The sequence below is a fragment of the Oratosquilla oratoria genome, chromosome 5 (genome assembly GCF_046742065.1).
Source record: "Oratosquilla oratoria isolate Oo_2021 chromosome 5, ASM4674206v1, whole genome shotgun sequence".
In the NCBI taxonomy this organism is placed as follows: domain Eukaryota; kingdom Metazoa; phylum Arthropoda; class Malacostraca; order Stomatopoda; family Squillidae; genus Oratosquilla; species Oratosquilla oratoria.
The window spans coordinates 70,365,048-70,387,547 of NC_134781.1; the positions used below are offsets into that span (position 1 = coordinate 70,365,048).

General features: G+C 38.6%; 1 protein-coding gene across 3 annotated transcripts in view; it reads right to left on the reverse strand.

Annotated features, from left to right (window-relative positions):
- LOC143025536 (neuroligin-4, Y-linked-like) overlaps positions 1-22,500 on the reverse strand; it is a 651,506-nt gene that overhangs the window by 41,618 nt on the left and 587,388 nt on the right. For 2 of the 3 annotated variants that reach the window (XM_076185372.1, XM_076185370.1), the window contains exons 8-10: positions 21,470-21,782; positions 19,862-19,915; positions 4,379-4,565 (exon numbers count right to left, since the gene is read on the reverse strand). In XM_076185372.1, coding sequence (XP_076041487.1) covers positions 4,379-4,565; positions 19,862-19,915; positions 21,470-21,782 — 554 coding nt within the window. The remainder of the gene's footprint in view (positions 1-4,378; positions 4,566-19,861; positions 19,916-21,469; positions 21,783-22,500) is intronic. The other variant, XM_076185373.1, reaches the window with a different exon arrangement.

The window sequence follows — 22,500 nt, forward strand, 5'->3', positions numbered from 1 at the left end:
CCAAATTCCATTATACTACACTTTTTAGTGTTGAACTCCATCTCCCACTTCCTACTCCATTCCCATACTTTACTTAGATCACTCTGTAGTGACTCACAATCTTCTTCCGTGTTCACTTTTTTCAATAGTTTTGCATCATCTGCAAAGAAGCTCATATAACTTTCAATTTCTTCATCCATATCATTATATATATAGCAAACATTATTGGGGCCAGAACTGTTCCTTGTGGAACACCGCTTATTATATTATCCCATTCTGAGTGTTTGTCTCTTATCACTACTCTCATTTTTCTTTCTTGCAAAAAGTCCTCCATCCATTTAAACAGTTTGCCCTGTATTCCTCCTTCAGCTTCTAATTTCTTAAGCAACTTCTTATGTGGTACTTTGTCAAAAGCTTTTTTTAGGTCTAGAAATGCACAATCAGCCCATCCATCTCTTTCTTGTATTATATCTATTAGCCTTGAATAGAAACATATTCAATTGGTGACGCATGATCGTCCTTGTCTGAATCCAAATTGCCTTGGATTTAGCACGCTGTTTTTTCTAAATATTTTACCCATCTACTTTTGATAATTCTTTCACAAATTTTTGCTATTGTACTTGTTAGAGAGACTGGTCTATAGTTGGTAGGGTCTTCTTTATTACCTCCTTTATATATAGGTACTATATTTGCTTTTTTCCAATCTTCTGGAACTTTACCTTCTTTCAAGGAACTATTTATTATGCTATGTATTTTGTCTGCCAGTTCATTTCTGCATTCTTTCAATATCCAGTTTGCTATTTCATCTGGTCCATGCGATTTTCTGACATCAAGATTACTCAAGTGTTTCATTATTTCATTCTTTGTTACTTCTATTTCTTTCATAGGGGGGACTTTCTCTTTCCATTCGATCTCTTCTGGTTGTATATTCTCCCTTGTAAACACTGATTTAAAATGCTTGTTCATAATTTCCGCCATTTCTATTTCCTCTGTGTATTCAACTCCTCCTTGTCTTAATTTCTCCAAGTCTTGTTTGTTTTTCAGTTTGTTGTTTACAAATCTGTAAAATAGTTTTGGTTGATCTTTACATTTTTCTATGACATCTTTTTCATATTTTCTCTTTTCCTCTCTGCACGCTTGTACATATTCATTTCTATAACAAGTATATATTTTCCATTTTTCAGGTCTTTTGTCTGTCTTTCCATTTGGTCCAAGCTTTGTCTCTTTTGTCTTTTAACTTTCTACAACTTTTGTTGTACCAGCATTTTACATATTCTTTTTCTTGTTTTTGTTTTGGGACATACTTTTCCACTCCTTTTTTATAAATTTTTGTCAAAATATTCCATTTCTCTTCTACTGTTGTATCTTCTTTGTGTATTCTTTCCCAGTTTTCATTTTGAAAGAATTCTCTTATTTTATCAAAATTTGTTTTTTCATACATCAATCTTCCTTTTCTATATTGTTCATTTCTTTTCATGTATTTTTTCTCGTTTAGTTCTAGTTCTATCAATATGTGGTCACTTTTACTTATTGGGGCCTGGTATTCTATCTTTTCCACTATTTCAGGTTCTGATGTGATTATTAGGTCTAGTCTCGATGGTTCTTCTTCATTTCTATACCTAGTGTTCTTTTGAATCCATTGTGTCATTGTGTGGTCAATAATCATCTCAAGTAGAACATTTCCCCATGAGTCTTCTCCACCCTTTACTGTCATCTCTTCCCAGCAGATTTCTTTGTAATTAAAGTTGCCCATCATAACTATTCTTCCTCCATCTTTCATTATCTTGTTTAATGTTATTCTTGTGTCTTCTAACATACTTTTATGTTCACTCTCTTCCCACGAGGCTGTTTTTGGGGGCACGTAGTTTATTACAAACTTTTTGCTCTTCTTATCTCTGTCTTCTACTTCTATCATAATAATTTCTACTCTGTTCTTTCTATATGTGACACTCTTCACGTTTATATCCTTCTTAGTCAGGAACATAACTCCACCCCTTTGTTTTATCTCTCTGTTTCTAATCCAATAATTATATGCATTGTGTCCTATGCTGTTAGGTGGTAGTGGACCTTTTAATTTTGTCTCTACAATTCCCATTATGTCCGGTTCTTTTTCCTTCAGATACTCGTTCAGTTCATTCAGTCTCGTTATTAATTCATCTATATTTGTGTAGGACACTCTTAACTTTCTGTTATTTCCATTGTATTCTCTGTTTCTTTTTTGTTTCTCTCTATTATGGTCCATTTCCTCAATTTCATATTCACTACTCTCCAGTAGAATTCTTCTTTTTCTGACTCCGTTCTGGTCTCGTTTTTTTCCTTAGCTTCTTGTCTTTTCCTTTCTTCTTCCTCTCTTTCCTCTTTATTCATTTCTCTTTTTATCCATACCTTTTTATATTGTTCACTCTTTGCTAGTTTCCCTGTTTTCCCTAAGATATTCTCTGCTGTCGTTTGTGACCTGAACTTAATCTTAATTGGTCTGGTCTTATCTGTACTATATTTTCCAAGCCTATACATCTCTTCAATTTGTTTTTCTATTTCAGGTTCATCTTCCTGAACTAATTCTAATAAACTGTTTACTTTTTCTTTTTCTTCTTTAATTCTTGTAGTCCTATTTAGATTATATTTTTCTTCCATCCCTAAGATAATTATACATTTCTTTTTATCTGCTAGGTCTCTTACTATATTTTCTTTCTGTCTCATCACTTTAATAACTGTGTCTTCAGTTTGTTCTTTCATTTGCTGTTTCACTATTTCATTAAATGCAACTTTGTTGTTTTCTTGGACTTTTCTCCAACCCTGTACTTCTTTTGCTATGGATTCTTTATTCTCTGTATTTTTCCTTTTTAATTCTTCATTCTCATCTTTTACTTCTTTTAGTTGTCTTTTTAGTTTTTCTATTTCCTTAGTTAGGGTTTGGTTCTCTTTCTTTAACTCTTCCAATTTGTCAACTCTTTGTTGTATTTTTATGATTTCACCAAACCTACTCTCCCAATGTTCGGTCATTTTCTCTAGTTTTTCTTCTAGACTTGCTAATCGGGGGAGGTTGGCATCCCCCCCTCATTAAATCCATGGAAACTATTATTTTCACTTTCCATTGTATTATTCTTATCTATATTTCTGATCTTAATGCTTTTGCTGATATTTTCGATTTCCCCGGTGTTATCAGCTGAGCGTTTGTTTACAGATTTCCTGTTGTCGGTGGGAGCCCGTTCGTCTCCCTCCTCATTTCCTTCCATTTCCCTCAGTAATCCCACCTCTTATCCCCTTTCATTACCTTTCTAGTACACCACGAGTTTTCCCCTTCCCTGTAAATACAAGAAGGTACTTCCTTGACGTTGAGATCCGTGTAGAATTTTGGATTTTCTTCGGAGCTCCAATCCTCGTCGTCCATCCAACGACAGTGTGTGTGTGTGTGTGTGTGTGTGTGTGTGTGTGTGTGTGTGTGTGTGTGTGTATGTGTGTGTGCGTGCGTGTGTGTGTGTGTGTATGTGTGTGTATGTATGCGTGTGTGTGTGTGTGTACACGACATAATTCACGTTTTAGAAACAACAGACCTGCATGATATGCAGAGTGATCTCAACCAAAAAGTCGAAGTGTTTGAAAACGAGTAAGTGTAAAACCAAAGTAATGTTCAACTCAAAAGTTCAAAATAAATTAATCATAATGGATGGTGGGAATCTCGAGAAAAAAATTGAAGAGAATAAGTATTAATGTCAGATGGTAAAACTGATTTAGTATAATCAAAATGAAACACAGGAGAATCATATGACGCTCTGTACCTTTGTGTATGAAGCGTATTGTGTTGCATTGTACACCAGTGTGAATATATATCTATAATTATATGTTATGAACTTTATACCATGGTGGTCCGTATAGTTCAAGTTGTTAGATGAATCTCTACTTACTTAATAAGTTCTTCATAATCGATATTCACTTAATTTTGTAAAGATGCATTTTAATTGGAGACTTCCATTCTTTGTTTCAGAATATGCTTATGTTTTGTTAGTCGGTTGAAGCCTAGAAAAAGGTCTCGAATTTTACTCTTCATACAAGACGCAAGAATTACAAATAAGTGTATGATGATGTATGGGTGTGAGATTTGGAAATTGACGATGGAGACAAAGCTAAGGAAAGTGGAGAGGAGAACGGAGAGATCAATGTTGGGAATAATACTGAAGGGCAAAAGGTCAAATTGGGTGAGAGAGCAGATTGGAGTGAAATATTCTATGAAGGTGATGTAGGAGCGGGAGCGGAATTAGGCAGAGAAATTAACCAGGAAGGAGGACGGGAGATGGAGCAAGAGTGTTAGTGACTGGACGCCACGAAATGGGAAGCGTGGAAGAGGATGACCTTATAGTGAAGGAGGTAGACACAGACGACGAAGATGACCTCGACTGACCTGTGTGTGGTGGCCTTCGCAGGCGTGATGTGAGTGTCCTCCGGGGCGGCGCCAGAAGAGGAGGACGAAGATGAGGCCGTTGAGGAGGAGGAGCGAGACGCCAAGGCCTACCGTCACGAGCAGCGCCGTCGAGTACTGGACGTAGCCGTGACCTCCGTCAGGAGAACCCAGTGGGCGTGTGGACGAACTGAATAGAAGAAGAAAAGGTGAATTATAATTTCGGTTTTTGTTTTCTTCGCTGCCATGTGAGATTAGGGTTGAATTCTGACGGCAATTGGTTTGGTTTAGTTTGGCGTCTTGGAGAAGCCCTGCGCTGATGGTAACACTTAACACAATTTATTCTGGTCATACCCAGAAGCCTTATTTGGTGCAGGGCTTGCCCTTGGATATCTGGGTTAACATTTTAACTTTGCCTTCGACGAAAGTTCTTCAGCCGAAAAAAGGTAATTCGGGAGAGGGAGAAAAGGGAGAGGGAAAAGGAGAAGGACAGCGAGAGGGAGAGGGACACGGGAAAGTAGAGAGAAAGGAAGAGAGAGAGGAAAAGGAGAAGAGGAGAGGAAGAGTGGAATGGGGAGAGAGAGAGGTGGAGAGAAAGAGGGACATAGAGAGATATAAAGAGAGATAAATAGAGAGAGAGAGAGAGAGAGAGAGAGAGAGAGAGAGAGAGAGAGAGAGAGAGAGAGAGAGAGAGAGAGAGAGAGAGAGAGAGAGAGAGAGAGAGAGAGAGAGAGAGAGAGAGAGAGAGAGAGAAAGACAGATAGATAGATAGATAGATAAATAGATAGATAGAGGGGTAGAGAGAGACTAATATTGGCGACAAGGAAACTTTAGTGGTTAATTGTATCAAAAGTTTTGTGTCAATTTGGATTCTGCATAGAGCAGGATTTCTCTCAACGCTTCACTCGTCATTATGCGCGGATATAAAAAAAGAAGAAGAAGAAAAAAATGATAAAATAGATGGGGACTGTGTCAATGTGGGACAAAATGTTTTTCAATTAATGCAAAAAGCTCTTCATTCTGGAATAACGCAATTTATCCCTTTGGCTGCATTCCAAGGCTTAAGCTGGATCTTCCAGCTGTTCCCCCAAGGCGATTTTATTTGTATCTGAGAGAACCCTTTCCCAGTTATTCATCTAAAACTGGTTAATAAATGCCTCGTTGTTAGAATTTGCGACTTGACTTGTTACTTAAGTTCCCGCTAGGTGATTTCATTCAGCTGAGAAGGAACTTCCTCCTTGGGAATTGGGTCAAACATAGGATCAGTTTCGTGTGTTTGTACCTTTGAGAAAGACATCCGATCCTCTCGGAAAGGCATTCGATTATTTTGAAAAGGGGTCTAATACTTTTTAGCAAAGATGTACGATGGTTGGAGGAGGGTGGCGCACAAACGGGAGACAATAGATGACGCATAAATTAAAAGACACTCTAGGCAACAAATGCGAATTTGGAATGCTTTCAGTCCGCGATTTGCAAGATCAAAATGTTTATAATTTAATCTCCTCAGCAGTCGCGCGCAGATGAACATCGCAAACTGTTTCCGAGAAACTCAATCTAATTAGAGAGAGAGAGAAAGAGAGAGAAAATGAAAAAGAGGAAAAACAGAGTAGGGAAAGAAGATTATATATATGTATATATATGTAAATATACATATATGTGTATATATATATATACATATATATATATATACATATATCATTATTATTATTACGAAGAGCTAGAGTCTAGGAACCATTGTTTAGAAGAAAACGCTGGACTTTTTTATTGAAGATTATTCCTACATTCCGAACCCTGTTCGGTGTTCGTCTTCAGGGATATACATAGATAGGAAAAGATAGGAAAGGGGATCAGTATAAAGGGGCATGTCTGCCACCCTTGGGAAGGTCTCCTAAGCAACCGTTACTTCTCAGAATGTACATTCGTCACTCGGTAGGACACCAGTTAAAAAATATCCACATCATTAAAATTGTTTACCAGAAAAAGACGATGCACAAAAATCAAAATTCACATCTAAGTGACTTGTCCATTCAGTCACGCTGGAATACAGAATGTTTACCTAAAATCCTAGGTGAAATTAGCATGAATAAAAGAAAAATACATTGACAACTACAAGTACATTAACAACACGAGATGGATTGGCAGAACGCAGGTGTCAAGTATAAAGGGACCGGAAAATGTGTAAGGCCATTTTTAAAAGCTTGGATCGGGTGTCTGCTGTCCAGCCTGTCCTTTGGCGCCCTTGTAAATGAGGTTCAAAGTTGACGCATGTATTAGCGCTTGAATAGTCACTTGCCCAATCTTCTAAAAATAGCATATATGCATATATATATATATATATATATATATACATAATACATATATATATACATAAAACATATATATATATATATATATATATATATATACATAATACACACACACACACACACCTATATATATATATATATATATATATATATATATATATATATATGTATATATATATATATATATATATATATATATATATATATAAGTATATGTATAAGTACACATGGGAGAGGGTGGTGGATGGAAGGGTGGTAGATAGAGCGTTAATGGACTATATAGTGGTAACCAGGAGTATAGTAGGAAGAGTTAATGATGTACATGTTCTAAGGGGAGAGAGTGGGGGAATATCAGATAATTTTTTTGAGGAAGGTAGATTGGGAGTGGAGGATAGGAGGAGAAAGGGAAAAAGGACAGAATATAGGGAGGTGCTTAGAGTGAGCTGCTTAAACGAGAAAGAAAAGGAGAAGGAGTACAAGAAGAAGCTGAGAGAGGAGTGGGAGGGAGTGAAGGATAGAGTAGAACTAGGAGTGGAGGAGGAATGGGGATGGTTCGAGAAGGGATTCACAAGGTGTGCAAAGATGGTGTGTGGAACAAGGAGGGCGGGAGGAAATAGAAGTAAGGGTAGTGAGTGGTGGGGTGAGGAAGCAAAGAAGGGCTTAGAAGAGAAGAAGAGAGCTTTCATAGATTAGTTACAAATTAGGACGAGGGAATCATACGAGAGGTACAAAGAAAAGAGAAGAGAAGTGAAGCATAAGATAAAGGAGGCAAAGAGGAGAGCAGATGTGAAATGGGGTTAGAGAATGAGAAATTTTGAAAGTAATAAAAAGATGTTTTTGAAAGACATTACGAGAGGAAGAGGAGGCGAATCAAGTAGGGAAAAGGTAAAAGGTGCAGATGGAGAGATGATAATGGAAGAGAAGGCAGTGAGAGGAAGATGGGCAGAGTATTTTAGGGAGTTGCTAAACGTGAAGGAGGATAGGGAGGGAAAGGTAGTTGCAGTGGGAAGTGCTAAGAAAATGACCGTGATGAGTGAGGAAAATGGAGGAGAAATAAGGAAAGATGAAGTAAAGGCAGTTAAGAAGATAAGAGCAGGTAAGGCACCTGGGTTGGATAGATGTCATACAGAAAGTCTAAAAAAAGTTGGTATAGTGATGGTGGGCTGGCTGATGAGGTTATTTAATGTTTGTTTAAGAAAGGGTAGAGTGCCGGAAGACTGGAGGAGTGCCTGTATAGTTCCACTTTACAAGGGAAAGGGGGACAAGTGTGAGTGTAGTAGTTTCAGAGGAATCAGCTTGTTAAGTGTAGTTGGGAAGGCTTATGGGAGGGTCTTGATTGAGAGGATTAGGAGAAGAACAGGAGTAATTGGTGAGGAACAGTGTGGGTTTAGAACAGGTAGGGGTTGCGTAGATCAGATTTTTGTGGTAAGACAGATATGTGAGAAAGCTATAGAAAAAGGTAATGATATATTTTGGGCTTTTATGGATCTGGAAAATGTTTATGATAGGGTAGACAGGAAGGCACCGTGGGAGGTATTACAGATATATGGGATAGGAGGAAAGCTTTTAAGAGCAGTCAAGAATTTTTACAAGAGAAGAGTAGAGCTTGTGTTAGGATAAGAAATGGAGAAAGTGAGTGGTTTGAGGTGTAGGTGGGACTTCGTCAGGGATGTGTTATATCGCCCAGGCTGTTCAATCTATACATGGATGGGGCGGTGAGAGAGGTAAATGCAAGGGTAGTGGGTCAGGGATTAGAGATGGTTAAAGAAAATGGAGAAAAGTGGGAGATAAAACAATTGTTGTTTGCTGATGATACTGCACTTGTAGCAGGATCAAAGGAGGGATTGAGGAAGTTTGTGACAGATTTTGGGAAGGTGTGCGAAAGAAGAAAGTTGAAGATAAGAGTGAGTAAATGTACGGTGATGAGATGTACAAGGGGAGAAAGTGACAGCAGACTGGAAGTGAGTATTAAAGGAGAGAGACTGGAGGAAGTGGATAGTTTTAGATACTTGGGTACGAATGTGGCGGGTAAGGGAGGAGTGGAAGTGGAGGTAGAATGTAGATTGAGAGAAGCGAGTAAATGCCTTGGTGGATTAAAAAGTGTAATGAGAAATAGACATCTGGGAATGGATGCTAAGAGGAGGTTATATGAAGGAGTGATTGTGCCAACAGCACTGCATGGGGCAGAAACATGGAACATGAGAGAGGAAGAGAGAAGAAGTTTGAATGTGTTTGAGATGAAATGTCTGAGAAGTATAATAGGGGTTACTAGGCTGGATAGAGTGAGAAATGAGGAAGTGAGGAGGAGAACAGGGGTGGAAAGGGAGCTGGGAGATAGGGTTGATGAAAGAGTATTAGGATGGTTTGGACACAGGGAAAGAATGAGTGAAGAAAGATTAGTAAAAGAAGTGTGGAAGGCAGAGGTGGAAGGAGTGAATATGAGGGGGCGTTCTAGGATGAGATGGATGGATGGGGTGAAAGGGTCATTACAAAAGAGAGGAATGTCTGTTGAGGAAGGACGGAAGAGGACAGAAGATAGGGGTGAATGGAGAAGGGTTGTGTATAGATGAGGCTATGATGCATGAGGGGGAGTGGGTGCGGGATGGGGGTGAGGAAGTATGTATGAGAAAAAAATTGACGCAGCCCAAAGGAATTTTTCCCCGTCTTCTCCTTTTCTGCATGGAGGGACGGAGAGGGGGGGTCGCCGAATTTATAAAGCGGCCTTGCTGTGGATATGCGACACTACCTCTGACCCAGGGCAGTGGACAGGATGCAGGGATGACCCGTCATCCAGGAGGTGCCAAGATGAAAGGGAGAGAGGAGGGTGGAGGGGAGAGGAATATATAGGAAATGAAATGGGTGGGAGTGAATTCTATGCCTTTTTCTTTTTGGCTACCCCCCGTGTAAGGGGAAAAAGCCTTTGGTATATGTATGTACAAATGTATATGTATATATATATATATATATATATATATATATATATATATATATATATATATAATACATATATATATATGTATATATATAATATATATATATATGTATATATATACATATAAATATATATATACATATATAAATACATGTATATACATATATAAATACATATATATATATATATATATATATATACATATATAAACATGGATACACACATGCACACACACACACACACACACACACACACACACACACACACACACACACACACACACGCACGCACACACACATACATACAAACGCACACACACAAACACACGCACACACGCACACACACACACACACACACACACACACACACACACACACACACACACACACACACACACACACACACACACACACACACACACACACACACACACACACACACACACACACACACGCACGCACGGACACATAGTACATACGAGTATACATATATATATAATATATATATATATATATATATATATATGTATATATTATATATATATGTATATGTATATATATATATACATATACATACTATCCAAATTACCCTCACGTTGGTGCAGGAAAATGATGATCATTTTAATTTCGAATTTATGGGGAAAAGTTACACGTATCAGTATATCTCAATGGAAAAGGTGATAAAAATAAAATGTCAAGAAAGTAAGAAAAAAATCAATTTGAGGAGGGAGACGCCCTTTGGAAATATAATATACTTATCCATGTAGCCTGGGTTATGGTGAATATATATAGTTTTGGGGGGAGTTCGTGAACAGACAGACAGACAGAGGCTACCAATTTATTATAGTAGATACAAATTAAAGATAGTTATCCAAGTTCCTTGGGTTATAAGGTTTCAGAATATGTATAGTTATAGGGGTCTATCTGTAGAAATCTAGGGGGAGTTCGTGAATAATCTCTAACCTAACCATACCCCACCTAACTTTATCCCTTAACCCATTCAACTCCGATGACAAGATGTCTTGTCATCAAAAAATCAAAAACCACAAAAATTTTTGATAAAACACCAGAAAAATATGACGTCAGTCCTCGCTTCGCTCGCGCTTCGCTGCGAGCGAAGCGAGGACTGACGTCATATTTTTCTGGTGTTTGATCAAACATTTTGGTGTTTTATGATTTTTTGTTTTATTTGACCAAATGACAAGACATCTTGTCATCGGAGTTGAATGGGTTAACCCTGACCAAATTTTTTTTTTAATGAAATATAGTTATCCAAATACCTGGAGTAATATGGTATCAGAATATATATGGTTCGTGAACAAACACACAAACAGACAGACAGACAAATGAAAGATAGTGATCGAATTACCTTGGGTTATAAGATTTCAGAATATATATATGGTTATAGGGATCTATCTGCAAAAACCTAGGAGTAGTTCGTGAATAATGACTCACCTAACCAAACCCTACCTCACTTTAACCCTTAACCCTAACCAATTTTTTTTTCTTTTAAATGAAATATAGTTATCCAAATACCTGGAGTGATAGGGTATCAGAAAACCTAGGATGAATTCGTGAACAAATAAACAGACAGACAGACAGAGGCTACTACTTTACTATAGTAGATACACATATACATATATGTATTTGCATATACGTATATATGTACATATACGAATAGAAGTACATATAGATATATAACGTACTTATAGATATACATATACATGTATTTGTATAATATATATATATATATATTATATACATATATATTCATCTATATCTACATATATACTCTCTCTCTCTCTCTCTCTCTCTCTCTCTATATATATATATATATATATATATATATATAGATATGGTAATATAGAAAAATATAACAATGAAATAGAAAAGAATGAAATAGATTAAAACGAAATATTGGAAAATAAGACAAAACAGAATAAATTAAAACAGAATAAAATGGGAACAGACAAATAGAAATAAATCATCCTACGGGACGATTTTGTTCAGCCCAGAGGATCCTGCGCCCGAGGAGAGGGGGGGGAACGTCCGTCAGCCGCTGCCGAGTTCCGGTCCTCCGTGATTGCGTGACGAGGGCCTGGGCCGGGGGTCGGTGACGGGTAGGGATCACTCCCGCCACCGGCCTCTCCCAATCTCACAAAACTTCCGCGAAATAAGAGACTATCTCAGATTCTCGCCTCGATGCTTCTTTGCTCCGGCCCCTCACTCCTCCTCCTCCTGATCCTCCTGCTCGATTCCTCTTCTTCTTCTTCTCCCTTCTCTTCCTCCTCCTCCTACTGATCCTCCTGCTCGATTCCTCTTCTTCCCCTTATCCCTTCTCTTCCTCCTCCTCCTGATCCTCCTGCTCGATTCCTCTTCTTCCCCTTCTCCCTTCTCTTCCTCCTCCTCCTCCTGCTTGATTCCTCTTCTTCCCCTTCTCCCTTCTCTTCCTCCTTATCCTCCTTCTCCTCCTCCTTCTCGTCCTCGTCCTCCTTCTCCACTTTCTCCTCCTCCTTCTTCTCCTCCTCCTCCTTACTATGCTCCTTTTCCTCTTCATGCTAATCTTTCTGCTCTGCCTATTCTTCTGCTCCTTTTCTTTCTTCTGTTTTTCTTCCTTCATCTGAATCTCCTCCTCTCCCGTTTCCTTCTAGTCCTCCTCTTCCTTTTCCTTCCAGTCTTCCTTCTCCTTTTACTCCTTTTCCTCCTCCTCCACCTCCTCCTCCTCCACCTCCTCCTCCTCCACCTCCTCCTCCTCCACCTCTTCCTCTTCCTCCTCCACCTCCTCCTCTTTCTCCTCCTCCACCTCCTCAACCTCTTTTTCCTTTTCCTCCTCCTACTCCTCCACCTCCTCCTCTTCCTCCTCCTACTCCGCCTCTTTCCATATCTGTACCCTCTGGGAGTTTTGGTGCTATTTGTGTAATGGCGCTCAGGGGCCTTTGGAAGAACGGCAGCTACGAGAGCTACGGCAGCGGTGCCCATTACCGTTATCCTAATGGTGGTCACATCCTGATGCTTATGGAGTGCTGTCTGTAGTTCCCCAGAACCCATCCACCTTTCCTGTGGAAGAATATGGCGCTGCCATTCCGGTTCATGATGGACCCCTGACGTTGCGCCAATGTGCTTGTGGATCACGTGATTTGTCGGAAAAAAAAAAAATCTGGACACAAAAAATAAAAAAAGAAAGAAAAAAGTAGGTAGATAAATAAATAAATAGATAAATAAACGAATAGATAAAATGATTAATAAATAATAGATTATTAGGTAGATAAAATAGAGTAAGATGAATGAAAAATGAATGAACAAATAGGTAAATAAATAAAATAATTTTTTCTTTTCAGAAGACCTCGATGATGAATAAGCTCTCAGGGAAAAGAAGAAAATGTGGTGCAATACGCACGCACATTGAAAATATCTTGACATCGTTACCAAAAAGTATCGGAAGGATTAATGCCTGGTTATTTTTTGTAGGACTGTTCCAAGAAAAAAAAAAGTCACAATATTCGTGTCTAAAGCAAATAGACCATCAACATTCCAGGTCCGGAGGGAGGTCACTGAACACTGGAACAAAATACAGTAAAACATTGCGATGCAACATGCGAAGAATTCTGATCAGAGCTCATCGGGCTGGCATGATAAAGGGGAACCGTTCAGATTGTTCGCTCACTGTGTCAATGAATAACACTTAAATCTTCTTAAGCACCAGATGAATTGTCTCCGAAACATCGTTTGCGTTTCCCTCGCGTGTCTCGGTGCTATCTCATGCCTGTTTCTGGACTGTCTCGCAACTTTGTCTTGATACTATAGTGTTACGAAGGTTTAAGTATCGTCTGACTATAGTTTCTATTGTTCACGGAATCGTTCAGCGCTGAATCATCTCCTGTCCTGCTGGCTTGATCGTCCCTGATACTACATTGCTGAAGACGTGTCCAGACCATTACAGAAGAGTGCTCTCCGATTAGGAGGGTTTCTGCCTCCTATTTCTCCTCCTCCTCCTCCTCCTCCTCTTCCTTTTTTCTCCTCTTCCTCCTCCTAGTCCTCTTCTTCCTCCTCCTTTTCTTCCTCCTCCTCATTCTCTTTCTTCTCCTCCTCCTCCTCCTCCTCTTCTTTCACTTCCTCCACCTCTTTCACTTCCTCCTCCTAGTCCTCTTCTTCCTCCTCCTCCTCCTTCTCTCCCTCCTCCTTCTTCCCTTCCACCTCCTCCTCTTCCTCCTCCTCCTCTTTCTTCTCTTCCTCCTCCTCCTCTTTCTTCTCTTCCTCCTCCTCCTCTTTCTTCTCTTCCTCCTCCTAGTCCTCTTCCTCCTCCCCCTCCTTCTAGTCCTCCTCCTTCTAGTCCTCCTCCTCCACTTCATTCACCTTCTCCTCCTTCTCCTCCTCCTCCTCCTCCTGTGGGCGTTTCAGTCGCGGAGATTATGCAGATGGAATCAAATTTGCAAACCTGCTTCGGGCCCACACAGGGCAAGATTATTTTTTTTTTCTTCTTCTTTTTTTTTCTTTATCTTTTTCCCCTTTTCTTCCTATTCTTCTCTTCTCTTCTTCTTTTTCTTTATCTGTCTTCTTCCTCTTTCTTTACTTCCTATTTTACCTGCTCTTTTTCCTCTTACTTTCTCTTCTTCTTCTTCTTTATATCTCTTCTTTCTCTTTCTTTTCTTCTTCTTCCTTTTATTCTTTCTCCTCTTCTTCATCCTCCTTTTCTTCTTTATCCTTTTTTTCTTCTTCTTTCTTTTCTTCTTCCTTATTATTTTATTCTTCCTCTTTCTATTCTCTTCTCACTTTCTCTTTTTCTTTGTTGTTTTCATCTTCCTCATTTTTTCTTTTTTCTTTTTCTTTTCTTTTTCCTTTCTTTTCTTCTGTCTCATTTTTTCTTTCTTCTCATTCTTTCATTTTCAATATTTTTTTCTAATTCTTTCTTTTTTCCTCCTCATTCTTTTTCTTCTTCTTCCTCATTCTTCTTCTTCTTCTTATTTTTAATCTTCCTCCTCTACTTTTTATTCTTCTTCTTTGTATTTTCCTCTTAGTTTCTTTTTATATTCTTTTTCTTCTCCTCTTTATCATCTCGATTTTTATCTTCCTACATCTCATGTGGAGTTACGTTTTCTTTCATGCATATTCCTGAGACTTTGGATAAATGTGTTTTTATTTTGTAAGTAAGCAGAGCGTATTTAGTGGTCAGTTTTTCTTTTATTCGTTGCACGACGTCGCTTCTACCTTGGCAAGCGGCAAAGGATTTTATTCAGCTGTAAGGTAGACCTTGAACCTGACCCAGGGCCTCGCCCAAAGCTGAATAAAATCTCCTTCCGTCAAATTAATTCATCTTGCGATGTGTGGCATCCCGTGGGTGAGTTGCCATCTGAAAAATTTCCGCTACCTCGGAAGATCTTTTTTTTTTTTTATCAAATACGTCATATTTACAACTGTGCGAGATTTTGTTTATTTATGTAAACAACATTTGCAAATCATATTCTTTGTATTACAGACGTTTTTCTAATTCTTGGTTAAGAAAATCCAGAAATGAAATTGGAGGTGCTTTTTCATCTTATCAGTTATATTTACATTTTTAAGAATTTTTAATTCTACAATACATCATCGCAAAAAATACAATAAAAATCTCAATTGATTTAACTTAACCTAACCTAACCTATCCTAACCGAACCAAACTAATCCTAACCTAACCTAGTTTAACCTAACATAACCAATCCTAACCTAACCTAACCAAACCTAACCTAACCTTACCTAATCTAACCTTACCTTACACCTAACCTAACTAAACCAAACATAAATTATCCTTTTGCAAATTCATTTACCTAACCATACCTAACTCAACGTAACTTGGCTTACAATTTTCCCTATTTCATTTTGAAACAATCTTTATCAAAATCTAAAATAATAAATTAGCAAGTTAAAGTATAAGAAATAATTTTCGATGATTATAATTATAGAGGTAACTAGATAAACAAAAGTGTAAATACACTAAGTTATATTGTAAAAGAAATCATTCAAGGTTCAGATAATTTTATAAATATTATTGTAAAGAGTCCAAGAAGGAAGATCTTTTTTCTTCTAATTTCTATTTATGTGTTTATTTTCTAAGAAGTTCTGACCGTTGCCTCTGACCATACTTAGGGTACATCGCTGAAGAGGAGAACACGACAACAGACTCTACGTGTGCTCGTGAATGGAAGCGTTCGGGACATCATACGTGCTTATGTTGCGTACGTGATGATGAGAAAGAGAAAGGGGGAGGGAGGGAGGGAGGGAGGGAGGGAGGGAGGGAGGTAAGAGGTAGAGGGAGCATGGCATAGGAAAAGGAATACACACACAAACACACACACAAACACACACACACACACACACACACACACACACACACACACACACACACACACACACACACACACACACACACACACACACACACACACACACACACACACACACACAGATATATATATATATATATATGTATATGTATACGTGTATATATATATATATATATATATATATAGAGAGAGAGAGAGAGAGAGACAGATTGTGAGAGATGGCGCGTCTCTAGTTATTTCACGAAAAACTGATTTTGCAAGAAATATTCTTCCTTACTCCTCCTCTTCCTCCTCCTCCTCTGTCCTTGTCCCTTTCTTTCCATCCTCCTGCCCTCTTTGACCACGAAGTAGATTATTCAGCTACATCTCCCATGGACACAGAATCTCATAACCTAGATATCTCTCCTCCTTCAGGTCAACCTGACTGCCGGACTGAGCTATTCCTGCCGCCTTATGCTTTATTCAGAATTGCCTTTCTCATTCTACATAATCGTCTTTGACATGCGGGACGCCTTAGAAGCTCTTTTCGTCCTCAATCTCCGATGTTCATTGATTTCTTATATCCATTTGTGGCTTATCCAAATTTCTCTCCTTTTTTAAATTCGTGTCCGTTTGCTGAGCGCCATTTCATGTCGGTATGCCCAGTAATGAACGAGCCGATAAGGCAGCTCGAGATCCAGCGTTGACTCCTGTCGTTGCTTTCATCTCTCTGCCTTCTACTCCGATACACGCCAGTGAACTTGTGGCTGATGTGCTAGGAATAACACCAAATTAGCTATCTGAAGACTATTAACCCTTATGTTTGCCAATGATTCTTTTCTTACTAACATAGCCGCCGTGGCTCCGAGACAGGGTTGACACACTTAAGAACAGGAGTCTCGTATCACCTATGTTTTTTTTTTTTCAAGTCGAACGACAACCCCGTCCAAGTGTTCTTCTTTCTAAATCTCACATTCTACTCAAATGTCCTACCAACTCATTAATTTGCAGGAACCTCCTCTTTTCTCACCTTTCTCCTCAAATAAATATTTAAGTTCGCATTGTTCTAGAACCTTCTCTAGACACTTTTATTTAAGGTGCAAAACTCCTCTCCATTTTATACTCCCCCCACCCCGATATCATACACATCTAATGTAACACTCCTTCACTCTTGAAGTTTAAAAATACCATTCTCCCGTACCTACTTACACTTTACTAACTAACCCATAACTTCTGCCATATTCTGCTGACCCATTATAATTTTCTACAGGAGATCGATATTGTCCTGAAGGATAGAAGCGTCAATGAATTGCTGGAAGCCAAATATGATATTCTCTTCTTTTCGTCTTCCTCGTCTCTGGCCTCATAGTCCTCCTTGGCCTCCTCGTCCTCATCGTCCTCCTCGTCCTCATCGGCCTCCTCGTCCTCATCGGCCTCCTCGGACTCATCGGCCTCCTCGTCCTCCTCGACCTCCTCGTCCTCCTCGGCCTCCTCTTCCTCCTCGTCCTTCTCGTACTCATCGACCTCCTCGTCCTTCTCGTTCTCCTCGTCCTCCTCGGCATCCTCATCCTCCTCGGCATCCTCGTCCTCCTCGACCTCCTCGTCCTCCTGGTCCTCCTCGCCCTCCTCGTCTTTCTCGTTCTCCTTGTCCTTCTTGGACTTCTCGTTCTCCTCGTCCTCCTTGGACTTCTTGTTCTCCTCGTCCTCCTCGGCCTCCTCGGCCTCCTCGTCCTCTTCGGCTTCCTCGTCCTCCTCGTCCTCCTCAGCCTCTTCGTCCTCCTCAGCCTCCTCGTCTTCCTCGTTCTCCTTGTCCTCCTCGTCGTTCTCGTCCTCCTCGTCCTATTTGGCCTCCTCGTCCTCCTCTTCCTCTTCCTGTCTCTTCCTCTCGTCAGAAACGGCGCTTAAACTTTTCTGATCTGACCAGTGACTCTGTTCCAGTCTCAAAAGCTCTTAATGATCAAACTCACAGTTTGACTATGGACACTCGAGGAGACCTAGGGGCGGGCCGGACAGACTGACGGAAAGAGACAGAGGGACGGAGAGAGGCAACTGGACGGAAAGAGACAGAGGGACGGAAGAAGGGAATTTCTAATAGTCTTTCGACCCGATTGGGTTCGGTTGGCGGGTCACTTCATGACTACGAAGCGTCGCTTAACTTCTAAAGTACATTGGCTCACTGCCTAAATAACGATGCTTTTTTTCCTTCTTCTTTATCTTATTTGTTTTATTTTCTTTTTAGATTCTTCTGTACTTCATCTTGAACGGCTTGGCAGGCCCTGACCCCGGTCATATAAGAACGTGATCAACAAAATTAAAGAATGCGATATCCTATGCGTTTTACTACAACGCTTCGTTCGTAATAAGCTGCCAGGCAGAAATGGCATCGGAACGAAAAAACAAAAAACAAAACAGAAATAAAGAAATAAAAGAAAAAGATAAAAATCTGGCAGTGTCTGCCAAACTTTCCTACTTTCATTACTGCCACTACTTCTAAGAACACCAACTGGTTCCTATTCGATACAAATATATATGTATAACCAAACAAACAAATAAACAATGAAATGCATTTTCAAAATCATTGCTAGGCGAACAGGCCAGGGCTGGAAAGTATCACAACACAGCAAGACGGCACCCCAGCACTGGTGGATTAGTTGTTGTTTCTTTGTGTGTGTGACTCACCATGGTTTCACCACATTGGTCTTGGATCACGTGTTGGACTCGTGATCGACAGCTATTGCCCCCAACTCCCCGCCCACGAGAGTTGGAGTAACAACCCGCAGCGCAGCGATACGGTAATTATTTTAGCCCTGGGTGGGAATCAAATGTGTGTGTATGTGTGTATGTGTGTGTGTGTGTGTGTGTGTGTGTGTGTGTGTGTGTGTGTGTGTGTGTGTGTGTGTGTGTGTGTGAGAGAGAGAGAGAGAGAGAGAGAGAGAGAGAGAGAGATCATAACATCACCCATCGATCGGACCATATATATATGAACACTGAGCGCTCGATCAAGAGTTCCCACCACGCGACCCAAGACCAAATGGCGCACTACAACCATCGCCATGATTTGAGTGTTTATGGTACACATAGTCATCCGTTCACACACATTCAACCCGTCTGAGCTCGGGCTGCAGTTCAGGAATTCTATTTCTAACTGATGCGAGACGATTTTTTTTTACTTAAGTGCTAACATGTCATTCGACTCCCTCCCTCCCCCCCTCTCTCTCTCTCTCTCTGTTTCTCTCTCTCTGTTTCTCTCTCTTTTTCTCTCTCTGTTTCTCTCCCCGTCTCTCTATGTCTCTCTCTCTGCCTCTCTCTCTGTTTCTCTCTCTGTCTCTCTCTCTGTCTCTCTTGAGTCTTCCTTAGGTTTTGATATGTTTTGTTAGTGCCCTCATACATAATGTACGACAAATAGAATAGAATGTCATAAATAGAATTAGAATAGATTAGTGAAATAAATGAATGAATATGCAAGTAAACGAATAAGGAGATCTTGTAAATATATATATATATATATATATATATATATATATATACATATTTATGTATATGTATATATATGTAAATATATGTATATATATATATATATATATATATATATATGTATATATACACATTTAATAATCCCCAGTGTAGATATTAATTTTTTTTTCAACCACATTAACTTTTCAGTTTCCGCATATGTCTCCGTCGAGCGCATTGTCAGTCTCGATCATGATGACATGGAATTAAAAGTGGAAAAAAAGTTAATGTGGTTGAAAAAAGAAAAAGAAAAAGAAAAAGAAAAAGAAATATATGTATATATATACATATATATATATATATATATATATATATATATATATATATATTAGTTGTCACCAGGCCTGAGACGATTTCATCCACAAAAGCAAAATGTAACTGAATTTCCGAGGGTGAAACGTCCGGTTCTGACTTTGGGTTCAAAATGTACGAGTACGTACGTTCTGCTACCGTCAAGAGTGGGACTCCTCCCGACAGGATAAAATCTTGAATTGCTACATCGAGGTGGAGACAGAGTCGACGAGATGTGGCCAATTCCAGAGTTCATACGGGAGAAAAAAAAAGGGGAAAAAAGAAAGGAATATATACATACATACGTATACATAGATATATACATACATACATATATAAATATATTTATACATATATATGTGTGTATATATATATGTATATATACGTATATATATGTATATATATATACTGTATATATATATATATATATATATATATAAAGATACATATTTGTACATGAAAATTTAGATAAATGAATAACGATATTAATAAATAAATGAAATGCTATGGTGTGTGAAAGTGGTCCCACGAGTTCATTTGAGGGTTCCCTCCTTCGCGTCCGTCAAAGTGATGTTGTATGAACTAAACCAATCTTCGGTCACAATGGTGTCCATCCTGTTCATGAAACTGTCAGAAATGTCGATTGTGATCAACGTTTCTCACCCAGTTCATAATCAACTTAATTTATGACCAAAATAAATAAGTAAAATAGATAAAATAAGCGGATACTATATATATACATATAAATACATATATATATATATTTATATATATATATATATATATATATATATCTTTGTGTGTGTGTGTGTGTGTGTGTGTGTGTGTGTGTGTGTGTGTGTGTGTGTGTGTGTGTGTGTGTGTGTGTGTGTGTGTGTGTGTGTGTGTGTCTGTGCGTGTGTGTGTGTGTGTGCGTGTAACAAAACCACTTGGAAAATAAAATGAAAGGTGACCGAACCTTTTCGTCTATTTAAGACATTTTCAAATTGAAAATGTCTTAAATAGACTAAAACGTTCGGTCACCTTTCATTTTATTTTCCAAGTGGTTTTATTACACATTTTGTGAATCACGTGTTTTTGTGATTTATTCGCATATATATATATATATATATATATATATATATATATATATATATATATATGTGTGTACATATATATATATATATATATAGATATATATATGTATATGTATATATATATATATATAAATATATATGTATATATACATATGTATATATATGTATATGTATGTATGTATGTATATATATATATGTATATATATGTATATATATATATATATATTTGTATATATATATATATATATATATATATATATATTGGAAAACAAATGCTTTATCTATTTTTTTATTTATTTTCTTTTGTTAATTGACGTCAAACGACATCATTCCGGGCAGACAGACGGAAAGATTTGATTATTTTTGGAACACAGTGACATGATCTTTTCATTCTGTTGTGGACAATGCCACAAGGCTTCGGTCAGAAGAGTTCACTCAGTTGAGCGTATCTTTCCGTGTGAAGCATCGTATATCTTAGGAAAAAAACACGAAAATAGAAATAAAATTAATCGTGGGGGTCAAAGGGGTTGGCAATTTGTGGTGGTCCATCACATGAATAGGAAAAAAAAAAAAAAAAAAAAAAAAAAAAAGTCACTGTATTAGAGGAGTTCCCTTGGGGGGGTGGGGGTGGGGGGGTGGGGGTGGAGGGGGGAGAGAGAAAAGTGGTGGAGGAGTTCCTACCTGGCAGTAGTTATCCCTCCCTGAGCGGGGGGCAAGGCTGGGGTAACGACACTGGTGGTCATCGTTGTCGTCGTCGTCGCTTCGGTGGTTGTGGTGGTGGAGGAGCTGGTGGAGGTGGTCGTCGTCTCGAGCATGAAGGCCCAGGGGTCGGGGACCTTGACCGGGCCGTAGAAGAGTTTGGCGTCCGTGCTGCTCTCCCAGGAGTCCGGGTCCGGCGGGTACGCGTTGCCCGCGGACTCGAGCTCCGGGACCAGCCAGATCCAGAGGGCCAACTGATGGGCGCGGTAGTGGGAACCCACGCTCGGTCTTGGACCTGGAGACGATTACAAAATAAATATTAACTGATAAGAACATAAGAATAGAGGAAACTGCAAGAGACCATAAGGCCTACACTAGGCAGCTCCGTATCCATCACCACCTGTCATCCCCTTCCATAAAGTTGTCTAATCGTTTCTTAAAACAACTGATAGTTTCAGCGCTTACTATATGGTTACTAAGTCTATTCCATTCGTCGACCACCCTATTAGTAAACCAATTCTTGCCTATTTCCTTTTTAAATCCAAATTTGTCCATAAAATATAAAATATATGATATGATATGATATAATATAATATGAGATGATATAATATATGATACAATAAATATGGTATAATATAACAAAATATGATATATAATATAATCAAAATATGATATGATATAGTATAATACAATATGATATAATATATAGTATGATAACATAACATGATATTTCATATAATTCATGATATACAGTATAATATAGTATATGATATAATATGATAAAATGTAATATGATATAGTAAAGATAAACAAACAGATAAATAAACGAGTAGATAAATGAATAAACAAATAGATGGATTTTTAGACAAAAAAGTTTTCCAAGAAGACATTTGTTTTCGAGTGAGCGTAAACGGGAAAAAATGTAACACCATAAAGACGCAGGTAATGCTTTTCAGAAACGAAAGTAAAATTATTCTTTTGTGTAAAATTAATACAGTGACTCTAATCTTGAG